The sequence below is a fragment of the Carica papaya genome, chromosome 5 (genome assembly GCF_054855325.1).
Source record: "Carica papaya isolate Zhongbai chromosome 5, ASM5485532v1, whole genome shotgun sequence".
Classification (NCBI taxonomy): Eukaryota; Viridiplantae; Streptophyta; class Magnoliopsida; order Brassicales; family Caricaceae; genus Carica; species Carica papaya.
In genome coordinates this window covers 3,480,350-3,499,813 of record NC_142313.1, presented here as the reverse complement: position 1 = coordinate 3,499,813, position 19,464 = coordinate 3,480,350, and the positions used below count along the sequence as shown (strand labels likewise).

The window sequence follows — 19,464 nt, the reverse complement described above, 5'->3', positions numbered from 1 at the left end:
CATGTAAAAAAAATAAAGCAAGAACCTTTTATTAATAATTAACTATTTATTTAATTTATAATACGTAATTAGTCAATTTGAAAAATTATTTTTAAATTATAAAAAAATGTTTTTTTTTTTGGAAAGGAATTCATATTGTTTATGATGATCGTACATGGCTTGTGGAACGCTGAACTGACAGCTGTATTCTTCTTTCTCTTCTTTCTGTAGCATTCGAAATCGGCTATTAACAATCTGTGCCGGTAATGTCGACAATATCGTGATTCGTTCGACAATGGAGAAGGGGAGTGGAGAAAAACTCGAGACTGTGAATCTCAAAAACATTCCCGAGCTCAATAAGCTCCAGCAATTGATTAACGCCGATCCTTCTGGTATCCAAAACTCCCTTAGTTCTTGATTTTACGTACTAACTCATTTCATCCTCGATTTCTGCCTCCAATTAATTTTTTCTTTCACAAGAATTTCTTCAAACTCATTGTTAAGGGAGGAGAATCTCGCTAAATAGCCCTCATTGAGAGCAATATCAAAGCAATCTATCAAGTATAAGGACCATATCAGAAATTTAATCGTCCCTAACTTTAATGTACCAATAGCCTCTTTGTTCGGCATTTTGTTTTCGTAGAAGAAGAAATATAATAATCAGAGGAAGAAAGAATGCAAAATAGAAAGGATTAACTATCCTTAAGAAAGAAGAGAGAAAAAATACAGAAGGAAAATGAGAAAGACCAACTGTTATTGCGAGAGAATAAAAAGCTAATCTCTAACAATACAGACAAAGACAACTCCTTAAGAAACCATGAGCTATTTTACTCTTGTATTGCTTTCTTTATTTTGTTTTTTTAGAAAAAAAAAAAAAAAACCCCGGAACACAGATTACTTACGTCGTACGCATGCTAATGAACTCATGGCGATGTGTGATTGACCTTAGAAGCCTAAACATGAGAGCAGAGGTTATAGCTTAGCCAGTCAGTGGTAATTGGATTTTCTTTACGTTGAGCTTGAATTACCTTTAACCTACGGTTTTCTTCGCTCTTAGCAGTGACTTTCTTACACTTGTTTGCGACTCCAATTATGGTTTTGTTATTTATGTGACTTACGAGCTTCTGCATTTCCTCTATTCATGCACGAAGTCTTCAACTTTTCAGGTGCCTGGGAAAAGAGGTGGGAGCTGGGAATAACCCCATGGGATTTAGGACAACCAACACCTATCGTTCTTCACCTTCAGCAACATGGGTCTCTTCCCAATGGTAGAGCTCTAATACCTGGATGTGGCACCGTAAGTTGTATTGTCTTAAAAATTAATCATGCCATATAGAGTTAGTAATATTAGTGAATTCATAGATCATTACTTAAGACTTAATGCTTTAAAATAATATCCTGTATGCCTATTACACAAAAGAAAAAAAAAAAAGGGTATCCTGTATGCCACTCAATTTCTACGCAAAAGGTGGAAAATCCAACTCATCAAGGTTCTATCTGATTCTAATAGATTGAGTAGTTCACTTGGTATGGTGGCATTTTTATTTTAGTAAAACAGAGTTTTGGTTACCATTTCATTGAGTTCTGTATTCCACAAAGCAAAAACAGCGGATAACAATCACTTGAGGCAATAATCATGTTCTCTTGGTTACAATTTTCGTCTGTGATTTGTATTTCATCCTCTCTTAGCCATTTAGTTACTTTATTTTGTTGTGTAGTATAAGTTATCAAAACATTTCAGGGATATGATGTGGTGGCAATGGCATCTCTTGAACGTTATGTCGTCGGATTGGACATATCGGAAAATGCCATTAAGAAGGCAAAGGAGGTAACCGCAGTTTTGTGCAAATTACATGACCTACATTGTGGGTTTTATCCTTAAATTTTATTTTATCTTCTCAGAATATTTAATGTTATATCTTACAGTGGTTTCATGGTGACTTAATGTAGAAAATTGAGTACAAAAGAACTCGATGGTAACTTAATGTAAATTTTTGTATGTGGGTAGTAACCATTTGCTGTTGATATCAATATATTCTTTACACTTTGTATTTCAAAAAATAAAAAATAAAAGAACTCAATGATCAATATGGTACGATGATTATAAACTGGGATTGTTGTGCATTTTAGGACTAAGCTTGAATTTTGCTTTAAAACGGTGCTTGGATAAAGGTTACTAATTGAAGTTATAGTTATTCCTCAAATTTTTGTCCCACTTTTTTTCTTATCAGATGTCATTCTCATCACCAAATGCAAACTGTTTTGCCTTCTTAAAGGAAGACTTCTTCACTTGGTGCCCTAGTGAGTTATTTGATCTCATTTTTGACTATACGTAAGTTGTTTCTTTTTCCAAATAAACTATACATAAGTTGTTACTGTTGGGGATTAGTTTTACACATTGAGAAGATCATGTCATTGTCACACGGTGATGAATCTTCAGGTTCTTCTGCGCCATTGAACCGTCAATGAGATCAGCATGGGCAAAGAGAATGCACGAACTTCTAAAACTAGATGGAGAGCTTATAACAATGATATTCCCAGTAGGCATTTTTATCTCTTTCGTTCGGTTATACTGATTGTCAAATTTTAAGTAAAGAAGATTCTTTTGATATTTGATATACTTTTGATTCAACATAATTGACCTAGTTATAAGTTACATGGTGCAAATGATGCACATCAACATTACAACCATTTGTAAAGTCCAATTTATCTCCATAAGCTCTAACTTGGTTAAATTTGATTTTTGAAGTCTGGAAAGGTATTTTCACCCAAGTACTAGTGTTATTGAAAGCTCAAATTGTTTGATTACAGATCACTGACCGTGTTGGTGGACCGCCTTATTCAGTATCAGTAGCTGCGTAATCCTCTACTTATCATTCATTTACATTTACTTCCATGTCCTGTGGCCACAGAAATTCTTTCTGAATTCTTAATTCAGCTGCAATTGCCCTTGAAATTTTGAAAAGTTACATATATATCCATCTGCTATTTTGACAGGATGATCATATTTATTTTCTTTATGCAGCTATGAAGAGGTGTTATGTCCCATTGGCTTTAGGCCAGTGTCTATTGTGGACAATAATCTTGCTACAGCTTCTCGCCAGGTATATGAATAACTATCATTTGAAACTTGCAAAACGAAAAGATATCCCCATATGCACTTGCTACAAATCCTGGAGCATACACAGAAAATATATTTGCTAGGTCAACTTAACCATGATCTTGAACTTTTAGAATGAGAAAAAAAAAAAAAGAAAACGTGTCTGTAACACACACGGTGCAACTAGTGTGCTTACTAATATGTGTCAATGGCTTCATTGCTTGGCTTGACATTGTACAGGGAATAGAAAAGCTGGGAAGGTGGAAGAAGCTCGTAGATAAACCTTCCCTGTAACAGTGATCATCAAAACTTTATGAGGATTGGCTTTCTGAGCTGGAGACGATGACTTCTAATGCATGATTGGTTAATGTGAACAATGCTACTTTATAAAAGTTCATTTTTCATATTTCATGTATTGGTGTGTATAGTTTCAATCGAAAAGAAGAGCAATAAATAAACTATTGTAATTTACACAGTGGTTAAAAGTTTGGTTATAATTTCATCTTTTTTTTGTTATAATTTCATCTTTTTACTAGTTAAAGTCCAGAATTATATATTATTTTTAATTATTTATTTGTGATGGGATTCTTACGTAATATATATCAGATTATTATTTTCTATCTATAAGAAATTAAACTTGATTGAAGAATATAATTTATATATCAATTATGTAAATTATAATAATTAACTACATATCAAATAATTAAGATCCATGAAGTAAAATAGAGTTGAATCAATCAAATTATAATATAAAATTTTAGATTGCTGGGAACAAACCCACTACTTTTGTCAGGCAAAAAAATTAAAGTTAGCTTATCTTCACACTATACGAGGAGAAGTGATGAGGCTCAGCTCAAGTAAAATAAAGAATCCAGAATTCATACATATAAAATTCCAGTCTGCTTCGTCAGAAAAATTACAGTGATAAAAAAATATTTAAAAAATAAATGATAATTTAATCAGACATAATATTTTATTTAGATAATTTAATTAACCACAGATGCAGAATATATTTTTAAATTATAAGACACGTTTTTTTTAAGATAATAATAAATTATTTATAATAAGAATATTTTATTTGAGAATATTTTGCAAATTACTTATAAAAAAAAACAACTCATCGCGCTTATAATATAATATTTTGTTTAGATAATTTAATTCACCACCGGTTCATAATATATTTTTAAATTACAAGAAACGTTTTTTTTAAGGGTAATAAGAAATTATTTATAATAAGAATATTTTACTGTACAATTTTCTAAAAAGACGAATATAAGAAAATGTTAAATTATTTACAAAAAAAAAAAAAAAACAACTAATCAGACATAATATTTTATTTAAATAATTTAATTAACCCCGGATACAGAATATATTTTTAAATTATATGACACGTTCTTTTAGGATAATAATAAATTATTTATAAAAAGAATATTATATTACAAATTATTTATAAAAAGACAATTCATCGAACTTATAATATAATATTTGGTTTTGATAATTTAATTCACCACTTGTTCATAATATATTTTTAAATTATAAAAAACGTTTTTTTAAGGGTAATAAGAAATTATTTATAATAAAAATATTTTATTTGAGAACATTTTACAGTTTATTTATAAAAAAAATAACTAATCAGATTTATAATATAATATTTAATTTAAAGAATCTAATCAACCACAAATCAAGATATATTATTAAATTGTAAGAAATGTTTTTTTAAAAGAAATTCATGTTATATATAATGTATCCTGCATGCATTATGGTCGGCAGGGTTCTGTAGTGCCGGAAGCAAGAGTTTGAGATATAACCTTCTTTTCCTCTTTCACTTCGCCTTGTATCATCCAACAATGAGTGGCAGTAATTTCAATAACAACGTGACTGGTGCGACAATGGAGAAGAGTGAAGAAAAACTCGAGCCTTTGAATTTGAAAAGCATGCCCGAGGTCACTAAAGTCCAGCAATTCGTCCACGCCGATTCTTCTGGTATCTAAAACTCTCTTGGTTCTTGGAAATATTTTTTTCTTTAACAGATTGTGTTTACTTGTGTTCTCTGGTTTACTTAGCTTCAAAGAAAACACTACATTGTTTTGCCATTAAGGACAAAGAAATTTCTCATCGCTCTCTCAATTCTCTTCATGAAACTTTATACAGTTAGAGATAGTAAAGAGGAATACTTGAAAGACACGCTTGAATAAGATTGGTCATTTCTTAAAAAGAGTGCCTTTTCAACAACAGAGACGCTTAGTGGTTCTACTCGTCACCAGATCTTAAAAAGAAGTTATGTATAGATTCACTTATTATCTTATAAACACTAGCCACCAAGCTAATGGGCGGATAAAACATCTGATGGAACTATCTTTTTTGGGAGCTGAAGTGACAAAAATAGAACTTATGCTCGTCCCAATCGTACCATTTAAATGAAATTCCACAAATATTTTATTAAGATCCCCTTAATGGCGTCCAAACTTGTCCTGAAGAAACCCATAACAAAACTATTTTACACCAAGAGCCCAGACAACGATTTTGATCTCTTCTTCACCAAAGGGTCTCTCTAGCCAACTAGCTCTCTCCCCATCAACTGAATACCATCAAGATCCTCCGTAAAAGGGCAGTTGAAATCTCATCCTCATGCAACTGCTTGTAAAATTTGTAATCACAAAACTAATCACATCTATTCTCTTTCAATTCTACCATCCTCAAGTTCCAACTCCTTGATACAATTGGTTCCTCCTCCTATGTACTACCTATAAAAAGAGCAGTATTGGCATCCGCTAAATAACACATTTCGTCCTCGATATCTGCGTCCAGTTAATTTTCTCTTTCACAAGGATTTCTTCAAACTCATTCTTAAAGGAGGACAATCTCCCTAACTAATCCTCATTGAGAGCACTATCCAAACAATCTATCAAGAAGAGGGAGTCATCAAAAATTTAACCTTTCCTGACTTTAATGTACCAAAACCCTCTTTGTTCTGCATTTTGTTTTGCTAGAAGAAGAAATATAATAATCAGGGAGCCGTGTGATTGCCCTAGAAGCCCAAACATGTGAGCAGAGGTTATAGCTTAGCCAGTCAGGTGGTCATTGGATTTCCTTTAGGTTGAGCTGTTATTACCTGTAATCCATGGTTTCGTCGCTCTTAGCTGTGGCTTTCTTACACTTGTTTGCAACTCCAATTGTGGTTTGTTATTTATTTGACTTATGAGTAGGCCTTTGCACATGAGTGATAGCTTCTGCATTGATATTTGGTTTTGATTTCTCCATTTCCACTATTCATGCACGAAATCTTCAATTTTTCAGGTGGTTGGGAAAAGAGCTGGGAGCAGGGATTAATCCCATGGGATTTAGGAGAACCAACACCTATTATTCTTCACCTTCAGCAAGGTGGGACTCTTCCCAATGGTAGAGCACTAGTACCTGGGTGTGGCACCGTAAGTATTATGTCTTATAAATTAATCATGCCATATAGAGTTCGTACTATTAGTGAATTCATAGATCATTACTCAAAACTTAATGCCGCAAAACGATATCCTGTAAACCACTCAATTTCGATGCAAAAGGTGGAAAATCCATCCTGTCAAGGTTCTATCTGATTCGAATAGATGAATTAGTTCACTTGGTACGGTGGCATTTTTGTTTTAGCAAAACAGAGTTTGGTTATCATTTCATTAAGTTCTGTATCCCACAAAGGGAAAACAGAGGATATGTTGTACAGTCAGTTGAGGCAATAATCACATTCTCTTGGTTACATGTTCTATCTGTCATTTGTATTTCATCCTCTGTTAGCCATTTAGTTACTTTATTTTGTGGTTTGTAGTATAAGTTGTTAAAACGTTTCAGGGATATGATGTGGTGGCAATGGCATCTCCTGAACGCTATGTTGTTGGATTGGACATATCAGAAAATGCCATTAAGAAGGCAGAGGAGGTAACCGCAGTTTTGTGCAAAATTATATTACCTAAATTGTGGGTTGTGTCCTTATATATTGTTTTAGTTGTTCAGGACATTGAATGTTATATTTTACAGTGGTTTCATGGTGAATTCTTGTAGAAATATTTGAGTATGAAAGAACTCAATGGTCAATATGGTAGAATTATTAGAAACTTGGATTGTTGTGGATTTTGGAACTAAGCTTGATTTTTGCCTTACGATGGTGCTTGAATAAGGGTTACTGATTTAAGTTATAGTTCTTCCTCAAAGTTTTGTCCTAATGTTTTCTTTATCGTCAAGTCAGATGTCATCCTCATCACCAAGAGCGAACTGTTTCGCCTTCTTAAAGGAAGACTTTTTCACTTGGTGCCCTAGTGAGCTATTTGATCTCATTTTTGACTACACGTAAGTTGTCATTGCTGGGGATTGGTTTTAGTTCATTGAGAAGATCATGTCATTTATAACATATTGATGAATCTTCAGGTTCTTCTGCGCCATTGAACCATCAATGAGATCAGCATGGGCAAAGAGAATGTACGAACTTCTAAAACCAGATGGAGAACTTATAACGCTGATATTCCCAGTAAGCATCTTTATCTCTTTACATTCTCTGTCATTGGGTCCTTTTAATGATGAACGTCCTTGAAGTTTTGGTAAAGTCCTTTTAATTGCTAATGATGAACGTCAAAATTACAACGATTCGTAAAGTTCTATTTCTATCCAGAAGCTATAACTTGATTAAATGTGACTTTTTTAAGTCTGGAAAGGTATCTTTATCCAAGTACTAGTCTTACTGAAAGTTCAAATTGTTTGATGACAGATCAGCGACCATGTTGGTGGACCACCTTACAGAGTATCAGTGTCTGAGTAATCCTCTACTTGCCATTCATTTACTTCCATGTCCTGCGGCTATGGAAATTTTTTCTGAATTCTTAATTCTGCTGCAATTGCTCTTGAAATTTTGAAGAGTTAGAGATATATCCATCTGCTGTTTTGACAGGGTAGTCATATTTATTTTCTTTATGCAGCTATGAGGAGGTGTTGCGTCCCGTGGGCTTTAGGCCAGTGTCTATTGTGGATAATCACCTTGCCGAAGGTGTTCGCCAGGTATATGAATAACTGTCATTTTAAACTAGCAAAATAAAAAGATATCCCCGGATGTACTTGCTGTAAGTCTCCTGGAGGATACATGAAGATATATTTTCTAGGTCTACTGAGACTGTAGTTTTAACACAAGGTGCGACTGGTATGCTTAGATTAGTACTTTAAGACATGCTTAGCTGAGTTTGACAACTGAGAAATGAATCCTAAAACTTCTTATCCATGGCTTTTGGATGGTTTTTCCTTTCCAAAATGAGATTTCTGCAAAGTGAGGATATTTTATAGTAATATGTGTCAGTGGCCTCATTACTTGGCTTGACATTGTACAGGGAAGAGAGAAGGTGGGAAGGTGGAAGAAGCTCGTCGGTAAACCTTCTCCATCACAGTGATCATTGGGGACTGGCTTCCTGAGGTGGTGGAGACTATGCATCTCTTAATCTATGATTGGTTAGCGTGGCCAATGCTGCCCCCATAAAAAGTTTATCTCTTCATATTTCATGCATTTGCTCTTTGTGGGTTCAACCGAAAAGAAGAGCAACAAATAAGCTTATGGTAATTTCCATAGAGTGGTTGAACTCTGACTATGATTACAACTATGTTTATGGTTTTATAAAATAATAATGTATTCCCTTTGTCTCTTATATAAGTTATAATTCTCTTTGCATCTTTTACACCAGAATCACTATTGATATTATATGGGACTGTTACATAATATATATATATATATAATTATTATTATTTTCTATCTATCAAGAGATTAAACTTGGTTGACAAATATACTTTTCATACAATAAATAAATTATTATTTTTTAAAAAAATAAATTGTAGACTTAGTTCTAATTATATCAATATTATTCAGAAATTATTTTTCAATATGATTCGATATTTTTAAAAAAAAAATAAAATAAAATAACATAATTTTTTTAGAATGTTCACCCAAATAAGACATCTTATCTCATAAAATTTAAAAATGAGCATAAAATTTCTACAGATTGTGACATTTTTTTTTCAATTAAATTACTCATTAACATACAAAGATGTCTCTCTTCAGTAATATTTTACACTTTTTTTTCTCTTATTAAACCCACAGAGAGTGACAATAAACAACTTTAAGTCACAGCCAAATATCTCACATATTTTAGGAAATAAAATCTGACTTTAAAACACAAATTTAGAGTAAATCAGTAATAATTTATTCAGAAGTAATTGTTCAATCAAAGACTTCGAACTTAAAATGAAACATTTAACTTTCAAAAAAAATTTATTAAATATATTATTAATTGAATGACTGCAAGTCAGTTACAAAAATATAACATAATTCACAAGTAAAAGTTCTTAAAACGTTTAAAACCTAAATTGTTTTGAGGAGTTCATATTAACAACTTTACAATAACTAAGCTTTGAAAACAAAAAATAAATGCATACTCTGTAACGATCCAAAAAATTCAAAGGAAATAGATAATAACTTAAGTGCGGAAACAAAATAAAAAAATAAAGATTTACATTCATTATACAATAACTTAAAAGTACTAAACAGTATTACGGAATTCACCCTTTGAAAGAAAGGCAATAAATAAAAAAATAAACAGAAAAAGAGAAAATATCTAGCATCTACTCGTAGTTTTCTTGCGGATCGGGCTCTGAAATCTGGTCATCTTGATCTGAAATGATTAAATAAGGAATGAACTACACTAGTCCAATAAGGATATCACAGTGTATCACCGACACAGAAATAAATGTGGGTATAAAAATAAAAACAACTAATGGAGCACTGAATTTAGTAAATCTATTTATCAATCATAACACTTATCATAGTGGAATTTATGAAAATAATTTATGCAGACAATAATATCATACGGATCATAATTTCATATAAGATCAGTAACATAGCACATATCATAAATCTATACACATCGTCAAATAACCAAACAATAACTGTCACATTTTCACCAACCTACTAGTATTCATGGGGGTTCATAGGGATGTCCCCGCTATACGTAACTCATTTCCTTTAACAATCTCAATTACGGGCTGTTCGCTTACCCCGTCTAGTATGAGCGCCAAATTATTAAATCTCCATACCTCATCTGATATGATGGTGAAACGGGCCGTCTCCATACCACGTCTGGTAGGGTTCCTTACGTACCTGATTCGTCCACCATCTTCTAAGATATCTAGTAAGGCTGTCGTTCCATCTGTTTATTTAATCACACATTTTTTTCGTTTTCCTTTAATCTCCATTTCTAAATCAAACATAATCACATAAATAAATAAACATGCATCAGGTAATGCAATCATGTCTCAAATCCCAAATCAAACAGTGGTCACGTAAGACAATAATTCATTCATTCAAACTATAAAAATAAATCAATAAAGCACTATCATACTTTTAGACTGTAAAATAAATTAACATAAATCAACATAGAACAACTTTTGGTTCGGGCTCCATTAGAAATCCGTAATTAATTATGTACATTTATTTAATTTGCACAAATACCATATTATTATTAATTTAGACTTCAATTCAATTATAGGGAATAGAGTGAGGGATCCTTACTCGATTTGATACCCGAAAAGGTAAACTGTTCGACTGCGCCTACGGGCAATTCTCGGATTCCTTAAATTTTTCTTCGGGAATTAAAACTCGTTAATAGTACTTACAAATATCCCAAACAAACTCAAAATCAGTCCCGGGGCCCATCTGGCCAATTACAAAATTTCGGCATGGTGGCTTCGTTGTGCTTTGGCGACGACGGTCTGCCTCGGGTCGGCTGTTTTCGGCCGATTCTGCATCAATCCTTGTGAGAAAACACGTTAAATGACGTCAGTTGGCCCCAAAAAAATACAAAAAACCAAAACTCACCGGCGGCGGGGTTCTCTAGTGCGGCGGCTCATCCGGCTCACGTTGCAGTCGGGTGTTTTGCTCTGGTAACCTATAGATAATGACACAGTGATCACAACGGTAGAAAAATTACATAGAACGGGAATCGAGCTTCATCGGAGGTGTTTTGTGAAATTTTCTGCAACGGCACTGCTGGGTTTCGCCGGCGTTTTCTGGCCAATTGGCCAGTCTTTTTACTCTGATTTGGCTATGGGTGTGTTTAAAATTGAATTTCGAGTGAAAATAAATTTTTTTACATTTTTGGCAGTCGGAAAGGGTTCTGGTGCAGCGGCGGTCTCATTCTCGGCGGCCAGGTCTTCTTCTTCTGCGAGGGGTTCTGGCGACTAGGGTTAGGATTTAGTGCGAATGAGAGTTATTTATATCCGTCCGCTTTTGATATGGATCATCAATCGCGTTTGATCTGAACCGTCTGATCGCGATTAAAATAGGGAGTGAATCTGCCCATCAATCGCGATCTAATCTGGATCGTCTGATCGTGTTTGAATCTGGTCGTTCGATCGCGTTTGGGAGGGAGCGCATCCAGGCTGTCCGTGTGCGCGGGAACGGACCTGAACCGTTCGATCGCGGGCACGTGGATTGCTCGTGTGGTACTGCATTAGCGTCCGCTACCACGCGACGCGTCCTGATTCACCGGGCCTGCTGACCGGACATCTGACATGGCAAAACTTTCTAAAATTATGTTTTAACCCCTATTTTCTGATTTTTTTTTTCAAAAATACCTACAGAACCCAACTTTTCACCTATTTTTTTAAAAATTACTTTCAATTAAATTATCCATCAATTTTATTTCATTTTTTTATTTTAAATAAAAAAATTATTTTATTATATTTAGAATAAAATCTTAAATTATAAAAAATAAAAAAATTTCGAGTGTCTCGTACTCTAAGATTAAAATTATTTGAAGAATTCATAAAACAAGATATGAGAGCATGAAGAAAGATTATATTAAATGATGCACTATTAACTTATTTATATAATAAAAAATTGTTCAACAAACATCACGTAGAGTTTGAAGTTTTTACAAAACTTTTAGTTGTTAGAAAATTAAAAAGTTAAACAAAAATTTACATTATACAAGTTATGTAACTAGTGCCATAAGTACAATAAAAAAATTCATACATGTAAAAAATAAAGCAAAGATCTTTTTATTGATGATCAACCATTCATTTTATTTATATAATAACTAGTCATTTTATAATATTTAATTTAAAAATTTTAACTTTAACAAATGTTTATTTTGGTAAGGAAATTCATGTGGCGTATTCATCCATGGCATTGTGGTTGGTAGGGTTCTGGAACGCTGGAAGCTGGAGTTGGAACTGACAAACCGTGCAAGGAAGCCAACATAACCTTCACCAACATTGACTTTCGGCGGGTATGCGAGCTCTTGTTTCTTCTTTCTCTTCGTGCTGTAGCATTCGACGTCTGCTATTAACAATCCGCGGCACTAATTTCAACAACGTCGTGATTCGTGCGACGATGGAGAAGAGGAGTGAAGAAAAACTTGAGACTGTGAATCTCAAAAACATTCCCAACGTCAATAAACTCCAGCAACTGACTAACGCCGATCCTTCTGGTATCTAAGACTCTCTTAGTTCTTGGAAATATTTTATTCTTTAAGAGGTTATGTTTACATGTGTTCTCTGGTTTGTTTTCTCAATGAAAGGGGGAAAAGGAAACTCAGGCCAAATTGTATAGAGTTGCTGAATATCATTTATAGCTTTGTAAATTCATTTGATTTTGATTTGTTTGCATCTGTGTTATCTTCTGGTTTGTCTTTGAAGGGTTATTGATTATTATGCTCTAAATGTTTATCATCAATATGATAATCATCTTCAGTAATTCTAGATACTAATTAGCGTCTGCCCTTTTTCCCCAATTATTAATTGGAATACGTTTGTCGAAAGACTAAAGATTAGACTCATTTTTGTACTTATTTAGTACCGGTATCTTAAGGTTGCATAATGGTGCGCATGGATCATGAGCTTCCGTCTAAGGGCGACCTTGGAGCTGGCTGTGAATCCTTATGGCGTTCATAATTTCCTCTAAATATGCTTCATTAACAAGCAAAATAAAATAGGATAAGAAGAATGCCAGCCTTTTGTGTTTATCATAATTCTGTCACTCTAGGAAATGGAATATCATATATCAGTAAACTCATGCCTGCGCAATTATTTGGCTAGTTTACATATGCCTGCGTAATCTCATTTTGTTTCTTGCTGTTTGCACTCTTTCTGCATTTTTTTTCAAAGAGGTCTATATTATTTTCTGAGAACTGAATGATACAAAATGTTTGATTGAAAGATTTGTATTAGAGTTTTTTTTTATTTGCCATTGAATACTAAATAGCTTTCTCAAGGTTGTTTATTGCCACTAACTCAAGAGTTTTGCCAGGTCTCAGGTTTATTTGGTTATTCTGTCATGAATTTTGACATTGTGATCTTGAATGCTTACTAAGATGGGCCCTCGAGTAACTAGGGTTTATATGATTTAGGAATTTTCAGGTACCAGGTAATGCTTCAAAGGTGGAGCAAGGATTGGTTTTTTGCTTTGTTCTGTTTTATTCTTATCATTTGTTTGGAGGGGCTATGTTTATAACATTTTGTACATGTATAGTTTTTTACTTTCAATTTTATATAATATTTAAATCATGCTGACAACCTCACCACCCACCCTCAAACTGATTAAAGGAAGAAAGAAAACACAAAGATGACAAGTAGCTTTCTAGGGGCTCTTATAAGAAGACAAGCATTGCTTTTGGAGCACTAACCATTAGATGCAAACTGAACTTGTTCTTGATAACCAATGCCACAAACAGTTAGTTCCAAAAAATAATACCACATTACTTTGCAAATAAGGACATGGTTTACTCAAAAGGTTCTTATTGCTTAGAACTCCATCCTTCTTAGGCAAATAAATAATTTCCTATCTAACTAAATAGTCCGTCGTTGACTCGCTTGAACTAGAGCAAAGGAAATTTCTCATCACACTCCCAATTCTCTTCATGACACCTCTAGAAACTTTATACAGTTAGAGATAGTAAAGAGGAATACTAGAAAGACATGCTTGAATAAGATTGGCCCTATCCTCAAAGGGAAAAAAGAGTGCCTTTTCAACACTAGAGACGCTTGATGGTCCTACTCATCACTAGATCTTAAATAGAAGCTATCTACAGATTGGACCAAAAGAAGCATGAGAATGAGTGATTGGCCATCCTAACAGATCACACGTTATAGACTCTTCATAAGATTAATACAGAAACCTGGAATCTCGCAGAACACTTTCAGGATGGTAAGAACATTAAAAAAAATCACAGGGTCATGGGAAAGGAAGTGTCATGAAAAAGCTGCTGATTGAAAACCTCCATTGTATCACATCCACCGCCCACACTAAGGCCCTCTATCAAGCCTCTCTCAATATCACGAGATAAAATACAACTCAGACATTCAAAATCATCGTGAATAGAAACAAGAAAGGGGATCCTATTGTCTTAGGCTTCATTGCCTCCCAAAACCACAATCTGTGCTTCCGTTCACCAAAACATCAAAGGACATTGAAGATAGACACTATGTAATCCAACTCCTTCTATCATCACAATTTTTCCTCACCATGACCTTGTCTAGAGAGCTCCATTTCTCCCGGTCATAGGCCTTCTCAAAATCTAGTTTAGACACCAAACCCTTATTTCTTGATGCCCAATCCTCCTCCACCACCTCATTAGTGATAAGAGAAGTGTAAAAAATTTTCCTTTCTCCAACAAAAGTACTCTGGTGCACAGATAAGTTTTGTCTAACACCAAATCTAATCTCAAAGAAAGTTCTTCACTTGTTATCTTATAAACACCAGTGACCAGCCTAATAGGGTGATAATCACAGACATTTGATGGAACCATCTTTTTTGGGAACCAAAGTGATAAAAGTAAAACCCATGCTCGTGCCAATCTTACCATTTATATGAAATTCCACAAACAATTTAATCAGATCCCCTTAATGACATCCTGTCTGGAAGAAACCCATGACAAAACCATTTGACCTAGGCCACACCAAGAGTCCAAACAACTCCTTTTGTCTCTTCTTCACAAAAGGTCTCTGTAGCCAATTAATTCTCTCCCCATCAATCGAATATCATGAAAACCCTCAATAAAAGCGCAGTTGATAATCTCATCCTCATGCAATTGGTTGTAAAATTTGTGATCACAAAACTAAATACATCTATTCTCTCTCAATTCTACCATCCTCAAGTTCCAACTCCTTGATACAATTGTTTCCTCCTCCTACTATGTACCACCTATAAAAGGAGCAGTATTGGCATCCACCTACTATCTCATTCCACCCTCAATTTCTGCTCCAATTGATTTTCTCTTTCACAAGGATTTCTTCAAACTCATTCTTAAAGGAGGAAATTCTCTCTAATTATTCCTCATTGAGAGCACTATCCAAGCAATCTATCAAGAATATGGACCTCATCAAAAATTTAATCTTTCCTAACTTTAATGTACCAAAAGCCTCTCTGTTCCACACTTTGTTTTGGTAGAAGAAGAAATATAATAATCAAGGGAAGAAAGAATACAAAATAGAGAGGATTAACTATCCTTAGAAAAGAAGAGAAATTAAAAAAAAAAAAGAAAAGAAAAATGAGAAAGATCAATTGATATTGTGAGAGACAACTCCTTAAGAAACCATGAGCTATTTTACTCCTATATTGCTTTCTTTATTTATTAAAAAAAAGAAAAACAAAAATTCAGGAACTCAGGTCATCTACACATATGCGTAGTGAACCATGGAGCTTAGAAGCCTAAACATGCTAGTGGAGGTTATAAGTTAGCCAGTCAGTGGTCATTGGATTTCCTTTAGGTTGAGCTATTGTTACCTGTAATCTATGGTTTTTTTCCGCCTTAGCGGTGACTTTCTTACACTTGTTTGCGACTCCTATTGTGGTTTTGTTATTTATGTGACTTATGAGTAGGCCTTTGCACATGAGTGATAGCTTCTGCATTGATATTTGTTTTGAATTTCTCCATTTCCACTATTCATGCACGAAGTCTTCAACTTTTCAGGTGGTTGGGAAAAGAGCTGGGAGCTGGGATTAACCCCGTGGGATTTAGGACAACCAACACCTGTTGTTCTTCACCTTCAGCAAGGTGGAGCTCTTCCCAATGGTAGAGCTCTGGTACCTGGATGTGGCACTGTAAGTTGTATTGTCTTAAAAATTAATCATGCCATATAGAGCTAGTAATATTAGTGAATTCATAGATCATTACTCAAAACTTAATGCTGTAAAACGGTATCCTGTATGCCACTCACTTTCAATGCCAAAGGTGGAAAATCCAATCTATCAAGGTTCTATCTGATTCTAATAGATGGACTAGTTCACTTGATATGCTGGCATTTTTTTTTAGTAAATCAGAGTTTTGGGTATCATTTCATTGAGTTCTGTATCCCACAAAGCAAAATCAGAGGATATGTTGTACAGTCACTTGAGGCAATAATCAGGCTCTCTTTATTACACTTATCGTCTGTCATTTGTATATCATCCTCTGTTAGCCATTTAGTTACTTTGTTTTGCTGTTTGTAATACAAGTTGTCAAAACATTCCAGGGGTATGATGTGGTGGCAATGGCATCTCCTGAACGCTATGTTGTTGGATTGGACATATCAGAAAATGCCATTAAGAAGGCAAAGGAGGTAACAGCAGTTTTATGCAAATTACATGACCTAGATTGTGGGTTGTGTCCTCATATATTGTTTTAGTTGTTCAGGACATTGAATGTTATATCATACAGTGCTTTCATGGTGACTTGTAGAAAAATTGAGTGGAAAAAAACTCTGATCAATATGGTAGGATGATTAGAAACTGGGATTGTTGTGCATTTTATGACTAAGCTTGAGTTCTGCTTGAAAATGGTGCTTGGATAAAGGTTACTTATTTATGTTATAGTTCTTCCACTCAAATTTTTGTCCTAATATTTTTTTATTATCAAGTTAGATGTCGTCCTCATCACCAAATGCAAACTGTTTTGCCTTCTTAAAGGAAGACTTCTTCACTTGGTGCCCTAGTGAGTTATTTGATCTCATTTTTGACTATACGTAAGTAGTCATTATGGGGGATTGGTTTTAGTCCATTGAGAAGTTCATGTCATTATCACATGGTGATGAATATTCAGATTCTTCTGCGCCATTGAACCATCAATGAGATCAGCATGGGCAAAGAGAATGTGCAAACTTCTAAAACCAGATGGAGAACTTATAACGCTGATGTTCCCAGTAGGCATCTTTATCTCTTCATACTTTCTCGTTATCTCTTTCATTTTGGTTATAGTGATTATCAAATTTCAAGTAGACAAGATTGTTTTGATATTTGATACACCTTTGCTTCAAGATAACTGACTAATTATAAGTTTCATGGTGCAAATGATGAACATCAACATTACAACCATTTGTAAAGTCCTATTTCTATCCAGAAGCTCTAACTTGATTAAATTTGACCTTTTTAAGTCTGGAAGAAATTTTCACCCAAGTACTAGTCTTATTGACAGCTCAAATTGTTTGATGACAGATCAGTGACCATGTTGGTGGACCGCCTTATAGAGTATCAGTAGCTGAGTAATCCTCTTCCTTACCATTTATTTACTTCCATGTCTTGTGCCTATGGAAATTCTTTCTGAATTCTTAGTTCTGCTGCAGTTGCTCTTGAAATTTTGAAGAGCGACCGATATATCCATCTAACTGTTTTGACAGGGTCATCGTATTCTTTATGCAGCTACGAAGAGGTGCTACGTCCCATGGGCTTTAAATCAGTGTCTGTTGTGGATAATGACCTTGCTATAGGTCCTCGCCAGGTATACAGATAACTGTCATTTTAAACTTGCAAAATGAAAAGATATCCCCAAATGTACTTGGTATATGTCCTGGCAGATACATGAAGATATATTTGCTAGGTCAACTGAACCATGATCCTGAACTCTTAGAATGAAAAAAGACTCGTGTCTGTACACACATGGTGCAACTAGTATGCGTAGACTAGTACTTTAAGACATGGTGCGACTGGTATGCTTAGATTAGTACTGTCAGACATGCTTAGCTGAGTTTGACAACTGAGAAATAAATCCTAAACTTTTTTATCCATGGCTTTTGGATGGTTTTTCCTTTCTAAATGAGATTTAATTTGGAGAGTTGCCTCCTTCTAACACTTAAGATCGTGGTTATAAATCAGCTCGAAGTACAGCAGGTACCCGCCATTATATTTTAGAAAAATGACACGGTTGGACCTTGCCCCCTAGAACACAAAAAGAGGCAGTTATTGCATTTCTTCCTTTTTATTTCTGAAGTTATTGTCTCAGTTTCAGGAGAATATTTTATAGTAACATGTGTCAGTGGCTTCATTACTTGGCTTGACCTTGTTACAGGGAAGAGAGAAGCTGGGAAGGTGGAAGTTCGTTGCTAAACCTTCTCTATAACAGTGATCATCAAGAGGACTGGCTTTCTGAGCTGGAGACTATTGGTCAGTGCGACCAATGCTGCGTAATAAAAGTTTCTTTTTTCATTTGATGTTTGTGGGTTAAACGAAAAGAAGAGCAATAAATAAACTATGGTAATTTCCATACAGTGGTTAAAGTTTGGCTATGATTACAACTGAGTTTATTGGGTTTGAAAAATAATAATGTATTCCTTTCATCCTTTTTATTGTTATAATTTTCTTTAAAGAGAAAAGCTATAATATCAAATCATTATTCCTATTTTTGTTTATTTTATTAGTTAAAATCCTAATTCTCTTTGCATCTTTTAAACCAGAATCATTATTGATATTATTTTTTTTATTATTTACTAGTGACGAGACTGTTGCATAATATATATTAGATTATTATTTTTTATCTATCAAGAGATCAAACTTGGTTTACAGATATAATTTGTATGCAATAAATAAATTATTATTTAAAAAAATTGTAGACCTAGTTATATCAAAAATTTTAAGATTTCTATATAATTTATTCAAAGATTATTTTCCAATATGATTTGATATCTTAAAGAAATTTACATAATTATATTTGGAGATTCCTTGATCAAATGAGAACAAAGCATGGGAAAATGTTTGGACCCCCAAATTTAATGGTGTGTGTGTGTGTGTGATTCCTTAAGAGTACCATAGTTCTACCCTAATTTTACCTTTTGACAATAAAGTTACTCAACATCAGGAGGAACTGGAGGAAAAAATTGTTGCTTCATATTCAAGTGAGATTTTAAGAGGATTTACCACAATTGAAAACTCTCCAAATTAGCCATGGAAATGGTAATATATATGACTTGCCTAGATGAGAGAAAATAAACGAAATCATATATCCCCTCAAATTAGAAGGGGGAAAAAAGAGGAGTCGCCTCTTAGAAAATATGGCGGTCCAATCTCTATACAAAAAGATTGAAAATAATCTTTCAAAGTGTTCATGAGCCTTGAACCTTGA

The 19,464-nt window shown here is 34.1% G+C and overlaps 3 protein-coding genes across 4 annotated transcripts; all 3 read left to right on the top strand.

Moving 5' to 3' along the window:
- Positions 1 to 151: 151 nt before the first annotated feature.
- LOC110808144 (putative thiol methyltransferase 2) lies at positions 152 to 3,611 on the top strand. The gene is made up of 8 exons (XM_022033530.2): positions 152 to 371; positions 1,146 to 1,276; positions 1,721 to 1,807; positions 2,211 to 2,311; positions 2,420 to 2,519; positions 2,791 to 2,837; positions 3,005 to 3,083; positions 3,320 to 3,611. The coding sequence occupies exons 1-8, from the start codon at positions 275 to 277 to the stop codon at positions 3,371 to 3,373; spliced, it is 696 nt and encodes a 231-aa protein (XP_021889222.1). The 5' UTR covers positions 152 to 274; the 3' UTR covers positions 3,374 to 3,611.
- A 1,228-nt stretch (positions 3,612 to 4,839) lies between these two features.
- Positions 4,840 to 8,774, top strand: LOC110808146 (putative thiol methyltransferase 2). Its single transcript, XM_022033532.2, has 8 exons — positions 4,840 to 5,062; positions 6,377 to 6,507; positions 6,917 to 7,003; positions 7,311 to 7,411; positions 7,490 to 7,589; positions 7,827 to 7,873; positions 8,035 to 8,113; positions 8,437 to 8,774. Exons 1-8 carry the CDS (start codon positions 4,927 to 4,929, stop codon positions 8,494 to 8,496), a joined length of 741 nt encoding a protein of 246 aa, XP_021889224.2. The 5' UTR covers positions 4,840 to 4,926; the 3' UTR covers positions 8,497 to 8,774.
- A 3,454-nt stretch (positions 8,775 to 12,228) lies between these two features.
- Positions 12,229 to 18,744, top strand: LOC110808132 (putative thiol methyltransferase 2). Of its 2 annotated transcripts, none has more exons than XM_022033508.2 (8): positions 12,229 to 12,585; positions 16,066 to 16,196; positions 16,607 to 16,693; positions 16,995 to 17,095; positions 17,173 to 17,272; positions 17,565 to 17,611; positions 17,769 to 17,847; positions 18,415 to 18,744. In XM_022033508.2, the coding sequence occupies exons 1-8, from the start codon at positions 12,387 to 12,389 to the stop codon at positions 18,463 to 18,465; spliced, it is 795 nt and encodes a 264-aa protein (XP_021889200.1). In that variant the 5' UTR covers positions 12,229 to 12,386; the 3' UTR covers positions 18,466 to 18,744. The 2 variants fall into 2 exon arrangements, with proteins under 2 accessions (XP_021889200.1, XP_021889201.1); XM_022033509.2 differs by having other exon boundaries at positions 17,747 to 17,847.
- The last annotated feature ends 720 nt before the right edge of the window (positions 18,745 to 19,464 follow it).